General features: G+C 40.1%; 1 protein-coding gene across 4 annotated transcripts in view; it reads left to right on the top strand.

Moving 5' to 3' along the window:
- Aass (aminoadipate-semialdehyde synthase) overlaps positions 1-23,117 on the top strand; it is a 55,924-nt gene that overhangs the window by 23,540 nt on the left and 9,267 nt on the right. For all 4 annotated transcript variants that reach the window (XM_052720830.1, XM_052720833.1, XM_052720832.1 and 1 more), the window contains 7 exons: positions 9,987-10,046; positions 10,290-10,357; positions 12,600-12,721; positions 12,896-13,022; positions 14,086-14,196; positions 14,287-14,395; positions 17,310-17,450. In XM_052720830.1, coding sequence (XP_052576790.1) covers positions 9,987-10,046; positions 10,290-10,357; positions 12,600-12,721; positions 12,896-13,022; positions 14,086-14,196; positions 14,287-14,395; positions 17,310-17,450 — 738 coding nt within the window. The remainder of the gene's footprint in view (positions 1-9,986; positions 10,047-10,289; positions 10,358-12,599; positions 12,722-12,895; positions 13,023-14,085; positions 14,197-14,286; positions 14,396-17,309; positions 17,451-23,117) is intronic.

Genomic DNA, 23,117 nt, shown 5'->3' with positions numbered 1-23,117 from the left:
CTGTATCTAAGAAATCTGTTGTAAAATGAAATGCCAGTCTTTGCCCAAATGTACTTACAGGTCTATTTTATTCTACATAATCTGTTACTTGTCTCATGAGGACTGTGATTATATTGCTGACTTCATGCTTACAATCACAGTTATACATTCATCTCATTATATACATTTTATTTAGGGTGTTTATGTTATGGAGTGGGGTAAAATTACTTTATCCTCAATTCCCTTTCTATCTAGACTAATTTATATTGGGGCATTTTTATTGTGCTACAATTAACAGATCTGAACAATCAGAAGTATGGAAAACATTACTGAATGCCAGCCACTAGTGTTTTGTTCCGTGACAGCTTATGGTGAGATGGTGTTTTTCTCCTGCGATTGATTCTGAAATGCTGTGTAATCTAGATTCCATCCCCGTTACCAAAGAAACTCTCCTGTCAGTGTTTATCTTGGGTCCAGATTTGCCATGCTTTATTTCTTGCTGGTAACAGTTGACCTCTGGCAGAGATTCCAAACTCTGAACAGCAGCTCTTTGTCTTCATTCCCCACTTCTCTCCCACTGTGAAATGGAAGCAAAATGTCTAGTCTGAAGTTGTCTTCTATGAGTAACCAATGGGTTAACAATCTGATATAAGAGGATGAATGCATTAGGAAATACTACGGAAAGATATTTATTTGTTGATGCGTTTGTATGTGTGCATGTGCATACAGCAGTATGCTCATACCATGATGTGCCTGTGGAGGTCAGAGGACAATTTAAGGGAGATGTTTCTCACTGTCTATCATGTGAGTACATGCCAATGCAGTGCTAAGTCTGCAGTGTGTCTGAAGTTGGCTCTGCAGGGAAGTAGTGGCATTAGGACAGTACTAATGGCAAGTGGGACTGGACATCAGCTAGATTTTCGACTCAGGTGTGACTCAGATATCTCATTTCTAAAATTAGGTGGTTGTATTGTTGCTGGATCCTAAGGAATGGCTCCCTTGGGGAAAGGGGTGAGAAGGTATGGCATCAACTGCACAGATACCAGGAGTCAGTTGAAGGCAAACAACAAACTCATTTATTTAATAAGGGGGAAGGCTTTATATACCCTCATCCCAGCACCCAGTCTGTGTTGTTTGTAATCTGCTGGTATTGCATAGTCATCCCTCATTGGCTGGACGTGATCAGGAACTCTGACAGCACCTGTTGCTAGGCCCTCAGGCAGACTCCACACTATCAGGAACTCTGACAGCTCCTGTTGCTAGGCCCTCAGGCAGACTCCAAGTTGACTCATAAGGAATATGGTATGTGCATGCCTTGGCTGAGCCAATTTCCTCTACCCTATGGGTCTGTCTTACTATAGTTGTAGTATATAATCTTAATGGCTTCCCAAGTTTTAACATTCTAGAGATATAAATGTCTCAGTGCCTGTATGGCATGTGTCTTGGGAAACAATGAATAGTAAATGTCCCCAGCTGTATTTTATATTCATTTTCCCTTGTCATTGTTTCTCTGATGACTAGATTTCTTTTTAAAAGAAATATTTATTATCATTATCATTAATTGTATGTATGTATGTATGCTTGGATATGTGTGTGTGCAGAATTCAGAAGAATACTTCAGATCTGTAAATGCCTTTGTAGTTTCTGTCCTGGTAGGAAGGCTGGCTATGTACTTTTTAATTTCAGATGTTACAGTCCTAGAATTGACTTTTGGGGGAAGAGTGGTTGTTATTTGGGTTTTGTTTTTGTTTTTGTTTTTTTGTTTTTTGGTAGTTTTCTTTTTCCCTGCTGAGAATCTCCATGCTTTCTTCTTCATCATAATCATTATCATCATCATCATCATCATCATCGTCATCATCAATTTTTTAGAGACAGAGTTTCTCTGTGTGGCCCTGGCTTTCCTGGAAGTTGCTCTGTAGACCAGGCTGGCCTCAAACTCATGGGTCTGCCTTCCTCTGCCTCCCAAGTGCTGGGATTAAAGGTGTGCACCACCACCACTGCCCACCTCCATGCTTTCAATATTATGAGTATATTTTTCTTTGTCATATGGAGAGCATAGTTAAAAAGCCATTCTGTGATCTTTATGTTAGTTTCTCTTATCTTCAAGGAACACATCTGAGACCCCCCACCTCAATTAATGTCTGAAACTGTGTGGTATTACAGCCTACATATATATCTTCTCTATACTCGCATAATTGTGACAAAGTTTAATTTATAAACTGGGTGCAATATTATGAAAGAGACAATGATAAAATTTATATAAAAATCTTGTAAAATTTATGTCAATGTAGTCTCTCACTCTCAAAATGTTGTGTGTATTGCACACACTTCTTGCTTTTGTGTTGATAATTTAATGAAAATGTCTGTGTGATGACAGAAAGTCAGATGAAAGATGTAGGGTCCAGGACTTAGCATTAAGCTACTGAAATTACCATCACAGTTAATTTGAGAAGACAATGACTTCTAAGTAGTTTGTGAGTGGATAGGATATACAACGTAGATACACTGGTCAAGTGAGATGCAGCAGCACAGAATTGCATCTGCTACTCAGAAGGATATATAACTTAAAACTTTGAATAGTTTATTTCAGGAATTTCTATTGACTGTTTTCATACTGGAATTGACTGAGTAACAAAAACCATGCAAAGCAAAACTGTGGACAAGTGTGAACACTGCTATATCTTATCCTTCCAACACTCTGGGTAAATTTAGGATTAAAGTTTTTGAATTGTTCCTGCCTTTGAGAATAGGTCATAGTTTTCACGGTTTGAATATTATATTGTAGGGATTCTGGATTGTAATGTTGCTTGAGAAATGGTGAACTTTTTTTAAAAGCAGGGTTAGACTCCACTTGTTTAGACTCTTATTGAAAAATTACATCTCATCTGTGGAACAAGCCAGCTTAAATAGAAATTTCAGACTTTTGTCTCTGGATGCTTAATGTACTCTGGCCTGTACATGCTCAGTTTGGGGGTCACGAGAGAGAAGAGACTTATACAAAGGCTGACCTCCCTTTCTCTGAATTTGCCATTTTCATACCCCTAACACACTAGTCTGGTTGCTCTGGGTCTGATACATTTCCAATACCCCTTTACTTTCCCACTTGTTCTGGTTAATCTTAATTGTCAACTTGATACAGCTTAAAGTCATCTGAAAGGAGCAACCTCAATTGAATTCTACAGATCAGGCTCTTCTGTGGATTCTGTTGCAGGTTTTCTTGATTATTACTTGATGTAGAAGGGTCCAGCCCATGGCTGTCAGCATCATTGCTTAGGCATGTGTTCCTGGGCTGTATGCAAAAGCTAGTTAAGCATGAGTGAGAAAGACAGCAATTCCTCCATGGTTTTTTCTTTGAGTTCCTGCCCAGGCTTCTCTCAGTGATGGACTATTGCTCGTAAGCCAAAATAAACTCTTTCCTCCAGTAAGTTGTTTTGGTCAATGTGGTTAGCAAATGAAACTAGAGCATCGCCCATGGCTGGCCTCAAAACAGTACCAAAAGTGGGAGACCCAGCTATTCCTGTCGATGCTCCTCTGTTGTAATGCTTCGCCAAAGAAGCTGTCCCTCCCCTTCTCAACCTCTCAGGCAGTTTATTATTGCCTAAGCTTTGTCTAGGGTGTACACCTAGTATTTAATATTTAAAGGAGGGATAGTTTGTAAGAGCTTAGTTCCCTACATCCAACATGAAACTGTCTGGTACTAATAAGTGGATTGAGTTACCTTGGCTCCCGTAGTACATTGAAAGAGCCGGAAGTACTGGCAAATCCCTGGCCTTGTCATCCTTGTCAGTGCAAAAATATGTACTTTAGCCCATCTTGTTGAATATTGATTAATCATGGATAGATGTGGCTATTAATAGTTGTTTTTAAAATGTATACAATGTATTTGATCTTATCTATCCCCACCTCAAATTCTGCTCAGAAGCCTGCAATATATCCCCCTTCCTAATTCATAACTAAAAAAAAATAACCTCCTGAGGCCTATTAGTACTGCTTATATGTATTGAGTGGGGAGCCGTCTACTAAAGCCTGGGCACCTTTCCAGTGGCTACATCCCCTAAGAGAAATTACTCTGCCTCCGTCAGCAACCATCAACTACCAATAGCACCTAGGAACAAGGCCTTATGAACCCTTCCTCCATCTGTACTGGAGTTTTGACTGTCTTGATCTTGTACAGTTTTTGTGTACTATAAATCAGACAGTGTTAACATCTACAAACCCCTCTTTCCTCCCCCAGTACTCTTTTCATCCTTCCTTTCAGAGGTTCCATGTCCACTGTCTGACCTCCAACCCTGAACAATTTTGCCATTTTTTTAAAAGTTAATTGGTGCTTTTTTCTATTCCCTGTGTTTTATTTATTTTCTTTCTTCTATTTTCCTTTTTTATTTAATTAATTTATTTTACATCGAGAATGCAGTTTCCCCTCTTTCCTTCCCCTCTCCTTCCCCCACCTCCCTCCAGTTCCCCCGTACGTCATTATTCTGGTGTTTTTGACATATATTTTACTTTATTTGTGTATATGTACTTGTATGTGCATGTGGACATGCATGTGTTGGGGGGCATATGTGTGTGTATAGCTGTGGGGATGGAGGTCAGAGGACAACTTGAGGTGCCAGTTTTCTTCTACCATGTGAATTCTGGGAATCAGAATCAAGTTTTCAGGTTGGTGGCAAGTGCCTTTATCTGCTTGGCCATCTCATCGACCTCCTACTTGTCTTTAATAAAAATTATCATTCAGTGCAGTTCATTTCATACAGGTGGTGAAAAATCAACTCAATGAATTTGCACTAAAGCATCATGAGAGTTAGCCAGTATAACTCATCATGAAAACATTCATGAATAAAAACTTTGTTAGGTTGGGTGGCAGTGGCACAAGCCTTTAATCCCAGCACTTGGGAGGCAGAGCCAGGCGGATCTCTGTGAGTCTGAGGCCAGCCTGGTCTACAGAGAGAGATCCAGGACAAGCACCAAAACTACAGGGAGAAACCCTGTCTCAAACCCCCCCCCCAAAAAAAATGTTAAAACAATACAAATACAAAGCTTTTATATTACATAAAATGTAAAGTGTTAAAGTATCAGAGGTGTACAATTCATAATAGTGAATCATGCATACAAGTAATATATGGACTGAGTAGGTTATATTTAGGAAAATGTACACACACATATATATATACATATACACATATGTGAATGTTATAAAAATGATAAAAGAGGCCATGGATTTAAAGGAGAGAGGGAAGGGGTATATGTAAGGGTTTGGAGAGAGGAATGAGAAGGGAGAGATGCTATATTATAATCTCAAAATTAAAATTCACTTTTTTTTTTCAAGACAAGGTTTTTCTGTGTAACTTGCTTTGTATACCATGCTGTCCTCAGACTCAGAGATCTGCCTGCCTGTGCCTCCCGAGTGCTGTACACTAACATGCCTGGTTTTCTACCATTAAAAAAAAAAAAACAGTGGCCGGGCGGTGGTGGTGCATGCCTTTAATCCCAGCACTCGGGAGGCAGAGGCAGGCAGATCTTTGTTGAGTTTGAGGCCAGCCTGGTCTACAGAGCAAGATCCAGGAAAGGCGCAAAGCTACACAGAGAAACCCTGTCTGGAAAAACCAAAAAAACAAAACAAAACAAAACAAAAAAACCAACAGTGACACATTTTAATGAGAACCATGGGTCAAAAATAAGTGTTAGCATCCCCAAACCCCTCTTTCCTCCTCCAGAGCTCTTCCCATCCTCCCTTTCAGAGGTTCCATATCCACTATCCTGACTTCTAACCCTGAACAATTTTGCTGTCTTTTGAAAGTTATTGGTCCCCTTTTGGTGAATAATAAGAATAAGCAACTTTGTGTCTCTTTAGACCTTTTTTGTTAGTAAATTTTGTTCTTCTTAAGTTTTATACATGTACACTGTTTTCTGGTTATTCTCTCTCTTATCTTCTCCCATGTCTCTCCCACCTCTACCAGACCCACCCTGTCTCTTTTCCCTATTCACTCACTTTGGTTTTGTTTAGCATTCTCTAGAGTTTAATCAGAACCATCTGTGTGACCAAGAGTTGGAACCAAACATCAGAATTTGGTCTGATGGCCAGTGGGCACACAGGTGGATACCATGCCTCCCTTAATGCCAGAATCCGTTGGTTGTCAGCACAGTAACCCGTAGCCCTGTGAACCCTCCCTCTCTGTAGCTGACTGTCCAGAGGGGCCGGTACACACAGCCAGCTGCTGTGAGTGTGTGGTTGTCATATCTGTGTTGGACTTTTACAGCCTCTCTCTCCGCCCTCTGACTTTACCTTCTTTTCACCCCTTCTTCAGAGAACAGTCTCATCAGCAAGTCTGACATTTACTGTGAAGCTTTCATACGTTTATTCATGTTAAAGGCTTTTGAACTATCATAATGGTTACATTTTATGTATTTTGCATTCATCAAGATTATATGTTTTTTGTTTGCTAATACACTAATTCTATCAACTGATTCTATCTTTACATTTATAGAATAAACACAAATGGCTACAATATATTAATCTTTTATTGATGACCAAATTCAGGGTGCCAATGGCTATGTCAACATCTATTTATTTAACTGTTGGTTGACATTTAGTTAGTTTTCTATTTGTAGCTGTTACTAACAAGTATACTATAAGGAAGTGTTCTGACATATCTCTCGGTTGTGAGCATGTGCATATGCATTCATACATACATATGTTCATATACACCCATTAACTGTACTTCTGCTGAGTTCAGTACATTGGTTTATCTTATTTAGGATTATTACATCTGTGCTTATGAATAAGCTTATCCTAGTATTTTATTATGTCTTGCTACTACATTTGCTTTTATTCTGTTTAATTGATATATTCTAAAGATTAATTTAAAATTTTTATTTATATTATTGGTGTGTGTGTATGTCTGTGTATGTGTGTGTATATGTGTGTATGTGTATGTATGTGCATGTAATCCATTCTTTCACCTTTGTGTGGATTCTAGTGATTGAACTTATTGGCCACATTTGCTCACTCTCACAGTAAATATGGACAAATACAGTGAGTAATAACCACACTATACTCTGGAAAAAATTTGAAGACAGTGTAACATTCAGTCAACAAATTAGTTCACTACTTAATTTTTAAAAATATTTATTTAATTGTATGTGTGTGAGTGTCCGCATGTATCTCTGTGTGCCATGCATATGCCTGGTGCCCACAGAGGCCAGAAAAGGATGCTGTATCCCCTGGAACTATAGTTATAGATCATTGTGAGCCATTATGTGAGTTCTGGGAACCAAAGCTGGGTCTTCTGCAAGAGCAACAAGTACTTTGAACTGCTGAGCCATCTTTCCAGCCCCTACTCCACCACATTTGAGTTTGGTCTCAGTTAAGTTTTCTGGACATGAGCGTGTGAAACTGGATTCTTTCCCAGACTGTGGCACAATGGATTCTGGTCTAGTTCCTGACAGAGCCCTGTTTCTGTCTGAAGACCCATGGTCGCAGTTTTACAATATGCTTCCCCATTGGTATTTTGGTCTGTCAAGTTCTCATCAGAATGGCCTCTTAAGCTTTGCATATGGATATTTGAGGGCTCCTTTAGCCTGCAGCTCTCCATGCTCTTCTATACTCTTCTAATAAATTTGTTCCAAAGGACTGTGACTGCTATGGTCCAGGCATCACTTCTCTGTAGCAATTTTCTGGATAGCTTTTCTCATTGCTGTGGTCAAATTCTTGAGAAAAAACAACTAAGAGAAAGAAAGGTTTATTTCAGAACATGGCAGAAAGAATGACCCTCTGCTGTGGTGGCGTGAGCATGAGGCTGCTTGATCATATTTGGGAGGATCAGGATGAAGAGGGAGGACAAGAAACAAAGATAAACGATAGACCTCAAGGTCCACTCTCAGTGACCCACTTTCTTCAGCTGGACAGTCCTCAAAAGCTCCACAATCTTCCAAAACAGTGCTACCAGCTGTGGACACATGTTTAGACACATGAGCTGCAGCAGGAGCTATTTTAGAGTTTATGCACTACTCTATTCTCCCCTCACCTTCTCTCTTTTTTAATCCTTTTTTCCTTTTATTGAAAATCGATTTTCCCCCTCTCAATATATTGTGATTACGGTTTCATCTCCCTCTACTCCTTCCAGTCCTTCCCCCTTCCCTTCCTATCCAGATCCACTGCCTTCCTGTCTCATTAGAAAATGGGCTTCTAAGGGATAATATTAAAACAGTGAAATAAAAGAAAAGAAAACAAACAAACAAACAACAAAAGCCATGTCAGAATGGGCTGAGAGAAACAGAAGGAAAGGAGCCCAAAAGAAGGCACAAGAAACAGAGACCTACTCATTTGCACACCCAGGAATCCCATAAAAATATTAAACTGGAAGCCATAATATTATATGCAAAGGACCTGGTGCAGAACCATGTAGACCCTGTGCAAGTTCATATGTGTGTTGGTCTTGTTGATATAGGGGGCCATGTTTTCTTGGTGTCCTCCATCCCCTCTGGCTCTTACATTCTTTATGCTTCCTCTTCCATAGGGTTCCCTGAACCTGTGGGGAAGGATTTGATGGAAGCATCCCAGTTAGTGATGAGTGTTCCAAAGTCTCTCACTCTGCATAATATCTGGCTGTGGGTCTTTGTATTTGTTCCTGTTTGCTGCAGGAGGAAGCCGCTCTGATGAGGGCCAAGCAAGGCACTGATCTATGAGTATAGCAGAATGTTATTAGGAGTCATTTTATTGATACATTTTTGTTTGTTTGTTGCTATTGACTTAACATCTGTACAGACTCTGCAGTATTAAAGGGCACAGGCTTTGGAATGGCAAGGATGTTTTGTTTCCCTTGGACTCAATAGCTATTTGTTGATTATCTGCTTCAGATACATGAAAACAGGTTTACATTCTGTTTCTAGCATCTCCTGTGGAAAGTTGTTTCTTATTTGGGTAAGTGTTCTAGACCTTAACCTAGAAATGTGGAGAAAGACAGTCTCTGATCATCTGAGGTATCAGTCCTGACTAGATACTGTTACTTAGGAACAAGAGTTCTGGGTCTCGGGAAAAGGAGAAGGCTTCTCAGGGGTTAATATGAGAAATGTGGCCCAGGCATCATGCCTTTATTCCAGGACTTTTGAGGCAGAGTCAGGCGGATCACTGTGAGCTCAAGGACAGCCAGGGCTATGTACAAAGGCTCTGTCTCAGAGAGAGTGGGGGAGACAGAGATCTATTTTCTGTCAATGCCTATCTGACTCAAGCTTCAAGAAAATGGACAGAGTTAATCAGTGCCATGTGAGCTCCACTTGTTCAAGCCATTATCCCTAAGGGTTTTGAAATGTTGTGGTACCCACAGAACTAAATTTGACCAAAGGGTGACCTCTGCTGTGAGGATGGTGGACTTTCTACCTCTTATGGAGCAGCTTCAACATTGGGGTGGGACAGAGGCACTCAGGAGGAGGATTACGGCTCTACTACTTGGGGAATTTAAAACGTGTTCAATGTAATACCTCTGATTGCTTCTGAAAGAAGAGCTTTTGTGTGTTCTCACCAAGCGCAGGTGATTAGAATCAAATTCTAGTTTTAGAACTGGACCTTGCCTTGAAACACTCTATTCCTGGGTGCAGAGTTATGTACAGATTTCTATGACCAGTTATTTATGTTCGGCAATATTCAGAAAACTTTTCTTTAAAACTTTGTGGTGCGTGTAAGATGCATCAAGCCACTGGTGCAGCTTTGTTTACCTCTCCCCGTTCTCTTTGTTATAGTTGTTGTGTCAGATGCATCAAGCCACTGGTGCAGCTTTGTTTACCTCTCCCCGTTCTCTTTGTTACAGTTGTTGTGTAAAATGCATCAAGCCACTGGTGCAGCTTTGTTTACCTCTCCCCGTTCTCTTTGTTACAGTTGTTGTGTAAGATGCATCAAGCCACTGGTGCAGCTTTGTTTACCTCTCCCCGTTCTCTTTGTTACAGTTGTTGTGTAAGATGCATCAAGCCACTGGTGCAGCTTTGTTTACCTCTCCCCGTTCTCTTTGTTACAGTTGTTGTCAGATGCATCACAGCCCCTGGAAAGCCAGAACTTTTCTCCAGTGGTTCGCGATGTAAGTTATGAGACTTCTTCCCGAGAATGTACCTTTCCCCACCGTCCTTCATTCTCCTCTTGGCTGAGTGTATTCTTTCTCCTCTCTCCCCCACCCTTCTCTCTTCTGTCTCCCCCCTCTCAATTCTCTTCTCCCTCCCTCTCCCGCATCGCTCTTACTTTGTCTCTTCTGTCAGCCATGTGTCCATATTTCTAGGACTAAAATGTTGGATACTAAAGAAATGTCTTGTATATACACATCTAGGCAGTGATTACATCTAATGGTTCATTGACTGACAAATACAAATATATCCAGAAACTCCGAGAAAGCAGGTAGGTACTGTTAAAAATCTCCTTGTATTATACATTTACTCTTTCTTGGGTTAGATGAGTGTGCTTAAAAGTTTCAATGATAGTTATTAATACTAGAATTATATAACATGTGAATTTTGGTAATGTTAGAAATCTGAAGTAAGCAACTGGCTGAAACCAATGTGAGTTCTTTTTCTTGGAAGAGCAGTGTGTTGTCCTCACAGCCATTAAAATCTAGCAGGGTCTGGTCTGTAAATGAGGAGGAGTAGAATGGTGTGCTTCGTGTTTTCTCTTCAGTTTTCGCATAGTGATTTCTAAACTATTTTTTTCCAAAGGAAATGAACATATTAACCCTTTCTGTGGTACTGTCTACTTGGGTTTTGTTGAAAGTTTGGACTTTCTTTTGTTCAGTAGAATGGTTGGCAAAGTGGGATCCTGAATAGAAACTAATAGAGATAGTGACGTAGGCAAATGGGAGGAGGAGGGTGCCCAAAGCAGCCCAGGAATCTACCGGAGGGCTCAGCCAGTGCTCTGCTTCTTTAACTGACACTCCTGTTCAGAGTCAGGAAACACTGATGTTTCTCTGAAACATTCTTGTTTCCCCCACAGGCTGCACTTGATCTCATCTACTTTGCTGGTCTTTTCACATTTTACAAAATAACACACAGACTGAATTCCTGGGAGAAACCCCAGAGGGAAAACATAAACACAAAAGCACAGCTACCTTGCCTGCTTTTCAGTGGTTCCTGCTGCAGGAAATAAAGAGATGTGCTAGGATCAGGTCCCCCCACCCCCATACATGTGCCTCTCTTGTATGTGTTAGTTTTCTTAGAACTGCTGCATTTAATGTGGCAATGGCTTCTTCTGGCATAAAACGCTGAGTATTTTTCTTCCTAAAATCAAACTACTTCTATAGTTCTGTAGGAGTTTCTTATAGGGGAAGCTTCGTATTTGCTTGTTATTCATAATTCTGTTCATTCTTGTGACCTGATGATTTCTTACTGGTATAGCAATGCTGTGTCAACCAGCCAGGCATTCCTTTAGTCTGTGTACCATATTTCCTGGGGCAGCTGGTCTGACAGGCTGCACTTGCTGCAACTTTCTACTTCCACTTCTTATGCCAGGAATCTGATAATGGAAATCTTACCTTGAAAGGGAATTTGTTTTGAATGCTAACTTATTCTTACGTTCTTTTCATTGCTTAGTTTAGTGATTAGTAACTTGGAATTTGGAGTGTATGGGTATTGTTGATGTAGAATCTGAGTGGATTTTTTAAAAACATATTTTGAACATTTTATATTTGTGCATCAAAATGTTTCGTTTATACCAATCATATAAGGCACTACTGGAAAGAATATCTAATGAACAGATAATGATGATTCTTTTAGATGTTGAATGGGGTGAGTGTAGTGGTTACAAGAAATTGTATCAGTAATATGTGTGTGTTGCTGTGTGAAGAGGAGTGGGAACATTTCATATTCATATTTATTTACTTACTATAAATGAAAAGGTTGGCAGATTGCAGTGTGAGAATATCCTAAAGATCCCAACATCCAAGCTTGCTGTTAAGACCCTGGAACCAGACCATGCCCACGGTTTCATGATGGCATCTGGAAATCTGATTCAAAAACGATTGATAATTACTCCCACATTAAAAACAAAATGAAGTGAACAGTATTGGATTGTAGTTGAGTAAGACTCCATTGCTACTGTGGAGGTCACAGTTTGTCAAAAAGTACAACTTCTAACAGAATAAATGGTTCAAGAATTCAAATCTTTTCTAGTCTTGATGTCTTACATCGGCCTAAAGATACATGACAAAACAGGTTTTGATGCAGGTAACAGTGATGGACTGTTCAGGTTGTTGTTTCCTTGGACTGCTGTGAGGAGGAAAGGAGGTTCCCAGCATTCAGGCTCAACAGAGTTTTGGATAAAAAAAGTCTGGGAGGATAAAATGTGAAACAAGTTACTCAGTTGTAAGTAAGCAGAGAACAAAAGAATCCAGTCCTCATTTCAGTCCTAGGAATTTGTAGATGTTGATAGGCATTGGGCATCTCAGATGCCGGGGTCTATCGTACAAGATCAAAAACAAATGTTGCAAAGCGTTGGCCTAAGGCATTTCCGTTGACATTCTTACTATAAGTAACGCAGGGAGATTTTGTGGTCTCATCATCTAGGTTTGCAGTTGGTTTGGGGCTAGCAAGCTTCTGTTATTTAAAAGAAATAAAATTTAATTATTCCCGCCCTTTTTCTTTATAAACAGAGAACGTGTTCAGTCCCTTTCAATGAGTCCCAAGAAGAAGGTGTTGGTGCTTGGGTCTGGCTATGTATCTGGGCCTGTTTTAGAATATCTGTCAAGAGACAACAATATAGAAATAACAGTAGGTAAATAGGTCTTCATTTCTTTAAAAAAGAAGAAGGAAACTGTTTTCATTGCATGTTGAATCTGAATTATAGTTGATTTTTATGTCCAAGTTTTGAAAAGCTGTTTTGTGGGGGTATGAAAATGTGTCTAGTGGGAGGAAATCTAAGAAATGGACTTTTGCATTCTTGAAATAGGCTCTGACATGGTGAACCAAATGCAACAGTTAAGCAAGAAATACAATATTAACCCTGTTAGTGTGAACGTTGCTAAACAAGAAGAGAAGCTGCAATCCTTGGTAGCGTCTCAGGATCTTGTTATCAGGTATTGGGCAAGAGAAAGTCCCCTGTGTGCTTGTTTTTATCTTCTCTTAGTCTCTCTCTCTTTCCCCCTTTCCCTTCCCTCTTCTGTCTTTTCCTTTCTCATAAACAGTTAATTGAAGGACATATGTATGAAAGTATAAAAAGTATAACTTCAGCTTGGTGTGATGGTACATTCCTATATGACCAGCATTTCTTTGCTTTTGCTTGTTTGAAGCTAAGGATTGAAAGTTTGAGGCCAACTTGTGCTAATTAATAATATTCTTACCCCCTCTCTTTCTTGTCTCTTTCTCCCTCTCTCTCATACTCATACACACACACATGCACACACACATACACACATGGATAAAAAACCAAGTATGTTGTTCAATGAGAATCTATACTGTTAACACATTTTATAACCACTATTCACATCAAGAAACAATATTGATAAATTGCCACAAGCCATCTTATTAACCTTTTGTTGTTGTTGTTGGCTCTATCCCATAGAGTAAACACTGTTACTCTAACATCTAGATTAGTTTTTGTATGTTTTCAAAGTTTGTATAGTTGGATCATTCATTAAGTCCTTGTTTGTGACAGCATTCATTTATTTGATATTGTAATTATGAGAACTGGCTGTGTGAATATATCATTAGCAATATTGTGACTTTGATGGAATTTAATTGCTTTTGTTTTGGGCTGTTATGAACATGTTGCTGTACACACTTAGTATTTGTCTTTTGACAGGTATATGTACACTCTCAGTGTAGAAAACTAGAAATAAAATGTCTGGATCATGAGATATTTGTGATTTGCATGTGGTCCATGTATACATATATATATATATATGTAATAAATGACTATAAAAATTAAAAAGAAAAAATATGGAAAGGGTTAGTGAAGATCATTGTGTGGTAGACAGCAGGATGAATGTGTTCTGTAGTTCAGAAGACTTGGTCATTTCTGAGAGAATTGTTTAGTTGGGCAGTTTCTCAGGACTGAGCCGTAGTAACCGCTCAAGCATCCTGAAAGGAAAGGAGGGCTGGGGAGCAAAGCTTCTGAATCCCCTCTCCCTCTGTTTTAAGCTTGTTGCCTTATGTGTTGCATCCTGTTGTGGCCAAGGCATGCATCTCCAACAGAGTCAACATGATCACTGCGAGCTACATCACACCAGCCATGAAAGAACTGGAGAAGAGGTATGTCTCCACTTCCAGGAAGGTGTCTCCATGGCCCTGTTTCTCTTCTATGTCTGACTTTTTCGTTTTCTTCTTTTCTACCTGTGGCAGTGTGGATGACGCTGGCATCACAGTCATTGGTGAATTGGGATTAGATCCTGGTCTTGATCACATGTTGGCAATGGAAACAATTGATAAGGCCAAAGAGCTGGGAGCCACGGTGAGCCCAGTTCCGATGCAGAACTCCACTTAGGAAAGCAGTAAAGATCAGCTTCCTCAGTTGAGATGGGAGCTTCCTTTGCTTCTCATCAGTGATTTGTTGTACCACAGCTCATCCTTTGACTAGGAACCACAAAAACTGTGGTTCCTAGAGACACATCTGCAGAGTAAACATCAACTTGAGCCTTAGCAACTGAGTGTTAGAGAAACAGATGTTACTGTAATGTCTTTGTTTAATAAGATTTTTGCCTATGAGATCCATTCTTTGAAAAGGTTTTACATTTAAAAATGAGAAAAAAAATCTTTGGAATGTCAGTCTGTTGATTAATAAAGTATGTAGCTAGAGTTTTCCTGCCTGGCCCACAGTCAGGGCAAATCTCTCTCACCTGCCAGTCCCACAGCCGTCAGACCTGACCAAGTAAACACAGAGACTTGTATTGGTTTCAAACTGTATGGCCATGGCAGGCTTCTTGCTAACTGTTCTTTCAGCTTAAATTAATCCATTTTTATAAATCTATACCTTGCCACATGACTCGTGGCTTACCGGCATCTTAACATGCTGTTTCTCATCTTGGCGGCTGGCAGTGTCTCTCTGACTCAGCCTTCCACTTCCCAGCTTTATTCTCCTCCTTGTCCCGCCTACACTTCCTGCCTAGCCAATGGCCAATCAGTGTTTTAATTATTGACTAATCAGCAACACATTTGACATACAGAACATCCCACAGCACTTCCCCTCTTTTTTTTTAAAAAAAAAAAGGAAGGTTTTAACCTTAACAAAGTAAAATTACATATAATTTGGGAATTTGGGCGTAGCTTCTCTTACTACTTCCTGCTGGAGGGGGGCGCTGTATCTTATGGGGATACAAAGAAAATTTTAGGATCATGGAAAAGTCCATGAGGGTGTATCGTCTGAGCCAGTTGCCTTCAAACCATTCTGGATGTTGGATCATCTGGGCCATGGTGTCATCGGAGACCTTTCAGGGGGTCTTGGCTGGTCAAACCTGATGTATCTTAATCTGGAACAAATCCATAGCCTTTGGCTTTCTGTGGGAACAAAAGCAGAGTCTCCTTTCCAAAGTAACATATCCTTATATCCAAATTTTGAAGTCAAGGCACCTTTAAAATATACATTTTGGCATAACTCAACAGCTTTTACAATCAAATATTTTTCTGCAGTTAAAAGTCCCAAAGACAACACAATGCAGATTCTCTGTGTAATATCCATTTTTACGTGGCTTATTTTTTATACTACCTTTACTGTCTCTTTAAAGACTTTATTTTTTAAAACTATGTATTTATTTCTATAACTCTATATATCATCTTTTTTGTCTCTTTCAAGCCTACGTATCTTTTACACACATTGTAAACTATTACATCTGAATCTGTCTTATTGTGAATCTATTGCCTTAAACTGCAGCAGCTGTGGCTGCTGGATCCACCCACCTCAGCTTCCCAACATGGCCATGGTTTACCGCCAGCTCTGGGAGCTATCGGGGGTCTATGCTTTTAGCCAAGCAGCGTGTAGCCCAGAAACCTCCCCTTTTGCTTTGCACCAGCAAAGGCTAAATCCACTATGCAGCTCAAAGTGCCACATGCAAAGGCCTCATTCCCGCCATAGGCAGGTCGAGCACGCACGCTAGGAACCCACCAGTAGCTCAAACCAGCAGCTGCCGCTCATTTGAGAGAGACAATTAGGAACTGTTTTTAGCTCCGTTTTAGAATCTTTTCTCAGGTTTTTAGGTGGAAACTCTTGCCACCACGTTGGGCGCCATTTGTAGCTAGAGTTTTCCTGCCTGGCCCACAGTCAGGGCAAATCTCTCTCACCTGCCAGTCCCACAGCCGTCAGACCTGACCAAGTAAACACAGAGACTTGTATTGGTTTCAAACTGTATGGCCATGGCAGGCTTCTTGCTAACTGTTCTTTCAGCTTAAATTAATCCATTTTTATAAATCTATACCTTGCCACATGACTCGTGGCTTACCGGCATCTTAACATGCTGTTTCTCATCGTGGCGGCTGGCAGTGTCTCTCTGACTCAGCCTTCCACTTCCCAGCTTTATTCTCCTCCTTGTCCCGCCTACACTTCCTGCCTAGCCAATGGCCAATCAGTGTTTTAATTATTGACTAATCAGCAACACATTTGACATACAGAACATCCCACAGCAAAAGTATTTACATATGACAAAGAATTATTGTATATGTAGATATAGTCACTCAAATTGAGTGCTTTAATTTTTGGCACACACACACACACACACACACACACACACACATATATATATACATACATACATACATATATACATACATATGTATGTCTTTGAATATAAAAGTTGTAGGACCTAACCAAAAAAAGTTAGTAGTTGAATTTTAATTTATTTATTTTAAAGATTTGTTTTATTTTCATTTAGGCATATACATATGTATGTATATTCGCATGTATGTATACACATATATGTGGATGACCTCAAAGGTCAGAAGAGAGCATTGGAGTCTCTGAAGCTGGCTGGAGTTGCAGGAAATTGTCAGCTGCCCAGTGTGGGTGCTGGAAACCAAACTTGGTCCTCTGCAAGAGCAGCAAGCACTCTTAACCACTAGCCTGTCTCTCCAGCTCTAATAGTGGAGTTTTTAAATTAGCAAAATTTTAGTTATTATCTCTAGTGGAGCTTTATATATATTACATATATAATTCATATATTTTTCACATATATATTGTTTGTATGTATACATTTTTCATATATGTGTGTATAGTCTGTATTTGACTTTGAGGATGTATATTTGAAAGCCTCAATAACTTCAAAACATAAATGATGATAGCACATTCATGAGATTGATATCATTCACACTGATTAACAAATAAAATAATAATTCTCCTTAATATTATTGATTCTTCCTAATTTATTCCTTACTTATAGATTGAGTCTTATGTTTCCTACTGTGGTGGCCTTCCAGCCCCTGAATATTCAGACAATCCCTTGCGATATAAATTCAGCTGGAGTCCAGTGGGAGTCTTGATGAACATAATGCAGCCTGCTAGCTATCTGCTCAACGGAAAGGTAAAGGAGCGTCATGGAAGCCTGAGAGATAAACAGCTGCAGTGGTGGCTGGCGGGCCTCTGAACCCTTCCCCCATAGCAGTGTTGTGTGAAGGCAGCTGTTCTAGCTGCTCTCCCTTGTCTCCTCTGCTGTCTCCCAGTGTGTATGGTCCTGTTCCATTTAACAAGGTCATCTTGATTTTTTTCAACCAATCCTGTGTTCATTCTTCCTTCTTGGCTGCTTCTGAAATGTGGTTCTTATCTTATTTACGTACACAAATGCTGGTTATCTTTCAAGTAATTTCAGTTTGACACAAACTGAGTTAGACTTTGAAATAGGCACCAACGATTGTTATACTAACAGCCTGACATTCCTGATTTCAGAGAATTTGTGGCAACAAAGTGCCCCTTTGCATGTGGGTTTGGTGCATCAGAACGAAATTCATCTTTCTTCCCTGTATGCTATCCAACAGTGTTAGTATTACTTTCACTATTTTATAAAAATGAGATCAAGGCATGGAGAGGATGGCTAAGGCCATGCTCTGAGAGTCAACCCTGGTTTCAACTAACTACAATGCTATTAAAATTGCTTTTATGTTAATTTTTTATTATGTGTATAAGTGTGCATGTGCATCCATACCTCTGCGAGTCATGGTGTAACTCCAGAGGTTAAGAACAACTTGTGGGAACTGATTCTCTCCTACTAAGTAGGTTCAAACCCAGATCCTCAAGCTTGGTGCAAATGCCCTTACTAGCTGAGTCGTGTCATTAACTCCTCCAAAACCATTTCTTTTTATCAGATTCCTTTTTTTGCTAAGGGAGTCAGAACCTGGATTAAATAAGTATCATCCAAGGAACAATTTCCAAAAGTCTAATTTGTCACAGAACTACAGTCAAGAGTCCAATTGCCTAGCCTGTGTGCAGAGATGGAGGCTGGGAAGCGGAGTGTAATAGAAGAGGATGTGCTCATCCTTGAAGGAGTGGAAGGGGCCAGGCAGGCAGGAGAGCTGTCGTTCCTGACAGAACACGGATACGAGGAGGAAGTGGAGTGAGCCACACAACACAGCTGCAGTTAGAGAATCCAAGTGGCAGAGCAGGCATCGAAGCCACAGCTGGCCACCTCTGTGTTTGTGTTTCTAACTGCAAGGGAAGACTCACGCTTGGGAAGAAAATGTATCAGGACTGAGGGTTCTTTTGTGAATCATCTGTCCTAGGCACCTCCCTTACCTTGCTCTCCAGTCTCGGCCCTTCACGATAAGTCATGCATTCTGATCTATAGCAAAAAGATTTTTTTCTAATATTCATGTTATACATTTTCAGCTTATATGTGAATCTAAATATTTTTCAGGACTAAAGTTTTTTTCTTTAAATTTTGAATTTTATATTGATATGTGCATAAATGATATACAATGTAACACATTTATTTATGCAAGGATTATGTCAGTGTCATTAGCATAATGGTCACCTCAAACATTCATCTTTTTGTGTATTTGTGTGTGGTAAGGTCACTTGAAAATTCCCTTTCCAGATAATATTTAGGGAGAGAGGAATAAAATTACCATTAGCTATAAGGAAGGTGTTTATAGAATGAGTATAGTTAGCAGTCACATAGTTTATATTTGACAGAATTGCCTATGAAACAACATATGTGTTTCTATCAGCCTTGGTCACTTATGCCTGTGATATCATCATGACTCATAGATATGGCTACACATTGAATGAATCATAATGAAAGTTTGAAAAGTATGGATGCCTAAAACTCATTCCTGAAGATTTTAATTTGCTAGGCTTTGGCAAATTTTCAAAGCTCACCAAGTGATTTTTTTTTAACAAGCAGTGGAACTTGAGAATTTAGTAACTTAGTAAATGATTTAGTAACCAGAGGATCACAGCTGTGTCTAACACTGCTAAGCTAGTAAGGTATTTTAGGGGGATGCTTTAGAATGAGAAAGGCACTGCTGAACTCTGGGGCACATGCTGGCATCCTTCATAGTGTCTCCAGAAGCCAGGCAAGCATAAAGTTCCCCAGGCACCAGGCTCTGCTGTGTGATGGAGCACTGGCATTCCAACATGTCTTGAAGTCCTGTGAATCATGAAGGTTTGGGACAGAATCTGAGCCTGATGTTCCACCAATCATGCTTTCTTTTACATGCCTCAGCCTGTCTCCCTTCGTGTGTCTCCCTTTCACCTTTTGCAGTCTGTCTGGCTCATGTTTGGTACAGAGTAATATGCAAAGGCTGGAAAAATGTCTGCTCTCATTGACCATGATGTTTCTGTTCAGGAGGTCATATAAACGATGAGAAAGACAAAAATTAAAGAGGCAGTCGGTGACATATACCTTCAGGGTCTAGTGAGGCATCAACATCAGAAGCCTGGCTTTGTGCTCTAGCCCTGACATTACTGGCTCCTTGTCTGAAAACAAGGATGATAATAGCCACTTTGCTGCTTTCTTTTTTTCTTTGAGACAAGGGTTTAACTGTGTAATAGTTGTCCTGGAACTAGCTTTGTAGCCAGGCTGGCCTGGAGCTCACATAAATCAGCCTGCCTCTGCCTCCTGAGTACTGGGATTAAAGGTGTGTGGCCCTACTGTATCGCTCTTTGCAGTCTTCTTGTGGTGTGAGTTAGTGAAGCCGTGTCAATTGTGATCTGCCTAACAGCCGACTTATCGGCATCCCCCAAGCCTTTGGCAAATACTAGCTTTGGAAAGAACTCAGTGCTCCCGAGAGTTCAGGAAAAGCAACAAGTCATTTCTGACAGCCCAAGTTGTATTTGCTGAATTTGAAGTGTCTCCCCCCACGTCCCCCCCCCTTCCCACTGCCTTTTCATCCTGAACTTGCTTTCTAAAATGGAGGGCTTTCCTGCGTTTTTCTGACACTGGAGGATTTGAAGAGAAAAACACGATGCTTCTCTTTTCTCTACTAAAATGATACTTTTTCAAGGTCTTGTTCAGATCTCCTCTTGTAGAGTTTCCTAGCCATTCCAGCCTTTGTTCACTGTCCTTTTGTCTGAACTCAATCAGAGTGTCTGACACTTAGGTACTTGGATTGTCTGCGTCTAAAAATTTTCAGCGATTCATGTCTATAGCTCTGTTCCCCAATCTTTATCGATAAGCTTCTTAAAAACTGTCTCTCATGTTCTTGTCCTTTTGTCCCCTCTGCCACTGTCACCCTCAGCCACAAAGGAGGCCTTACAGAATTTACAGAACCATAATGATGAAGCCCTCCCTGCTTTGGGCTTAAAGTTGAAGCCCGGAACTTTTCTAGTAATTAGAAAGGAGCCTGTGAACTAGAGCATAGTGCCTTGTCCTATGTTCTTGTGAGTTCTAATCACTAGTACTGTTCTGACTCCTAGCAAATCTGACCACCTCCCGTGTGTCTGGAGGCAGTGACTAGTTTTCTCTTAGTTCCATCCCTTCATAGATGGTGGTACATTTCCCATGGAAAGTGGGAAATTCATATATGTGGGAAGCAAGCCCTTCCTCCTCTTTAGAAAATCAAGAGTTACTGATTGCTCCCTGTGCCCATCGCTACCCCAGCATGGCTTTTGGAGGATGCACTGTATAAGGATCCTAGATGCTATAGTGTTCCAATATCCTTTTGAAAATACTGATCTAGAAATAAGCAAAATGAAGATGTTCATGTGATACAGTAGAAATAATACAGGCAATGGGTCAGTTAGACAGGCACAAATCTGCTTCTGTGTGACTCACAACCTGTTTTTACTTCTGAAAATAATGTGTAATTACATGGATTAAAAGTAAGCACATAAAACACCAAAAGACTGATGGTCCCAAGTAAATGACAGCCTATGCATTTACTGTGCTAAGTTTCTTATTAGTTTAGTGGTTAATCCTAGTGATTCAAGGAGAAAGACCATTGACCCAAATCATCATGGCTAAATTAATTAAAGCAAGATTTGTTTATTCATGTACATAGGCTGCTTCCCTGGAAGGTGGGGTTGAAGAGGTCAGTATTAGACATGAGGAAGAGATGGTTTTTATAGCTCAGGGATAGTGGGTTTACAAACAGGGGATTTGTAGGGCAAAATAGGTTGGGTTACCGGAGCAGAGCATAAGCATAACAAGTTAGTCATAACAACCTTCTGAAACAAAGACATGATTGTAAGGTGGCCATAACAACAGGTAGTCATAACAACCTTTTGAAACAAAAGATTGCAAGATTGTAATAATTTTTTTTTAAACAAAAGCATGGTTGTCATTTCCAGGAACAGGCAGTACAGAGCTATTTGTAGTTAAGGTTAAAGATGGGGCATAGCCCAATCCTTGAGAAACAGAGGTTTAATCATAAACAGGATGAGCCTAGTTTGTCTTACTATAAGATGGCTTTCAAGCCCAAGATGGAGGCAGGCTGATTCATCACTTATTTTGAGTATTTGAGTATTTATTCTAAGATATAGGCCTGTGATTCTCATTGGTTAGGTGATGTATGTGTGTGAAAAAGAATTGGACTCAGAGAATCCTGATGTGCTATACTTCTGCTGGGGGTGGGTCTGGGGCACAAGCATTGTCTGAGCAGAGAGAAATGCATTTTCTATGCAAAGTGGATAGATGTATTTTAATGTCTCCACTGAAGTTCTTAATAGAATATTGAACTAGACAGGGCTTGTTTTGAACCCAGGACACTGGGATTGCCAGCTGCTTATCAAACGGTGAGAAGTGTTACAGTGCAGCCATCTTGATTTGTTCATTTTCTTTGCCAATTAAATAATGAACTGGCGGGAAAAATCTCATGTGCAATATGTAACAGCAGGGAAACTCTGAGATGCAGCAGACAGAAGCAGCTGGTGAAGAAAGGCTTTTAAGAGTGGTGAGAAACCACACACACAGAGCAAGGCACAGAAAAGAACCCTCTGCAAGGTGTGTGTGTGTGTGTGTGTGTGTGTGTGTGTAGAGGGAGCCTGGGAGTCCCAAATTCAGTTTCTCCTTAAGGAGAGGGGCTAATAGTGGGAAAAAAAGTTCACCAGGTTTTAAGCTTCCAGGCTTTTGTCTCAGGTCAGGAGGTTGATGAAGAAGCCAGCATCCTGGAGAGGAAGAAACCAGCCATCTTGGAAGTTCAAATCCTTATTACCTGGTTGTGACCCCTCTCCCTATCTGTCTGCTTCTGTTTAACTCTTAGTTCTTCATACCCACTGTTAATTTGGGATCAGGTCCATCGGCTGTTAATTTCTCTAAGTGAATCACTAGCAGCCAGTTTAAACTCTCTGATTTTATGAAACTTGCTGATTTATTTTAAGTTGGTAATTTTTTCTTCCTTTTTTTGCTTATTATATAGGGTCTTAGTATATAGTCTAGGCTGGCCTCGAACTTTTAGCAATTCTCCTGTCTCAGCGCTCCAAACTCTGGGATTATAGATTTTTATTACAATGCCTGGCAAGAGTTTTTCTTTAAAAATTATCCTGATCTTCAATTGAAGAAGCAGGACTTTAGAGTTGCTGTAGGTTTCAGAAGTAAGATGGGTACAGAGACCCAGGTTGTGGCTTCTTTATTAGGTTGTTTTTAAAACTAGAATTCTATTAGAAGAAGTTTAATACAGTCCAAAGAAGAGGCTCTGATCAAATTAAATGAGAAGCATTCTTCACATTCTTGGGATTCTTTCTGAGATTCTAGAAGGCATACTTACTGCAAGTGATCTTTTCAACTGAAAAGATCTCACTTCACCCGTCCTATATA

The sequence above is a fragment of the Peromyscus californicus genome, unplaced genomic scaffold (assembly GCF_007827085.1).
Source record: "Peromyscus californicus insignis strain IS unplaced genomic scaffold, ASM782708v3 Scaffold_6__1_contigs__length_162567912, whole genome shotgun sequence".
In the NCBI taxonomy this organism is placed as follows: Eukaryota; Metazoa; Chordata; class Mammalia; order Rodentia; family Cricetidae; genus Peromyscus; species Peromyscus californicus.
This window is presented reverse-complemented; position numbering and strand designations above follow the sequence as displayed.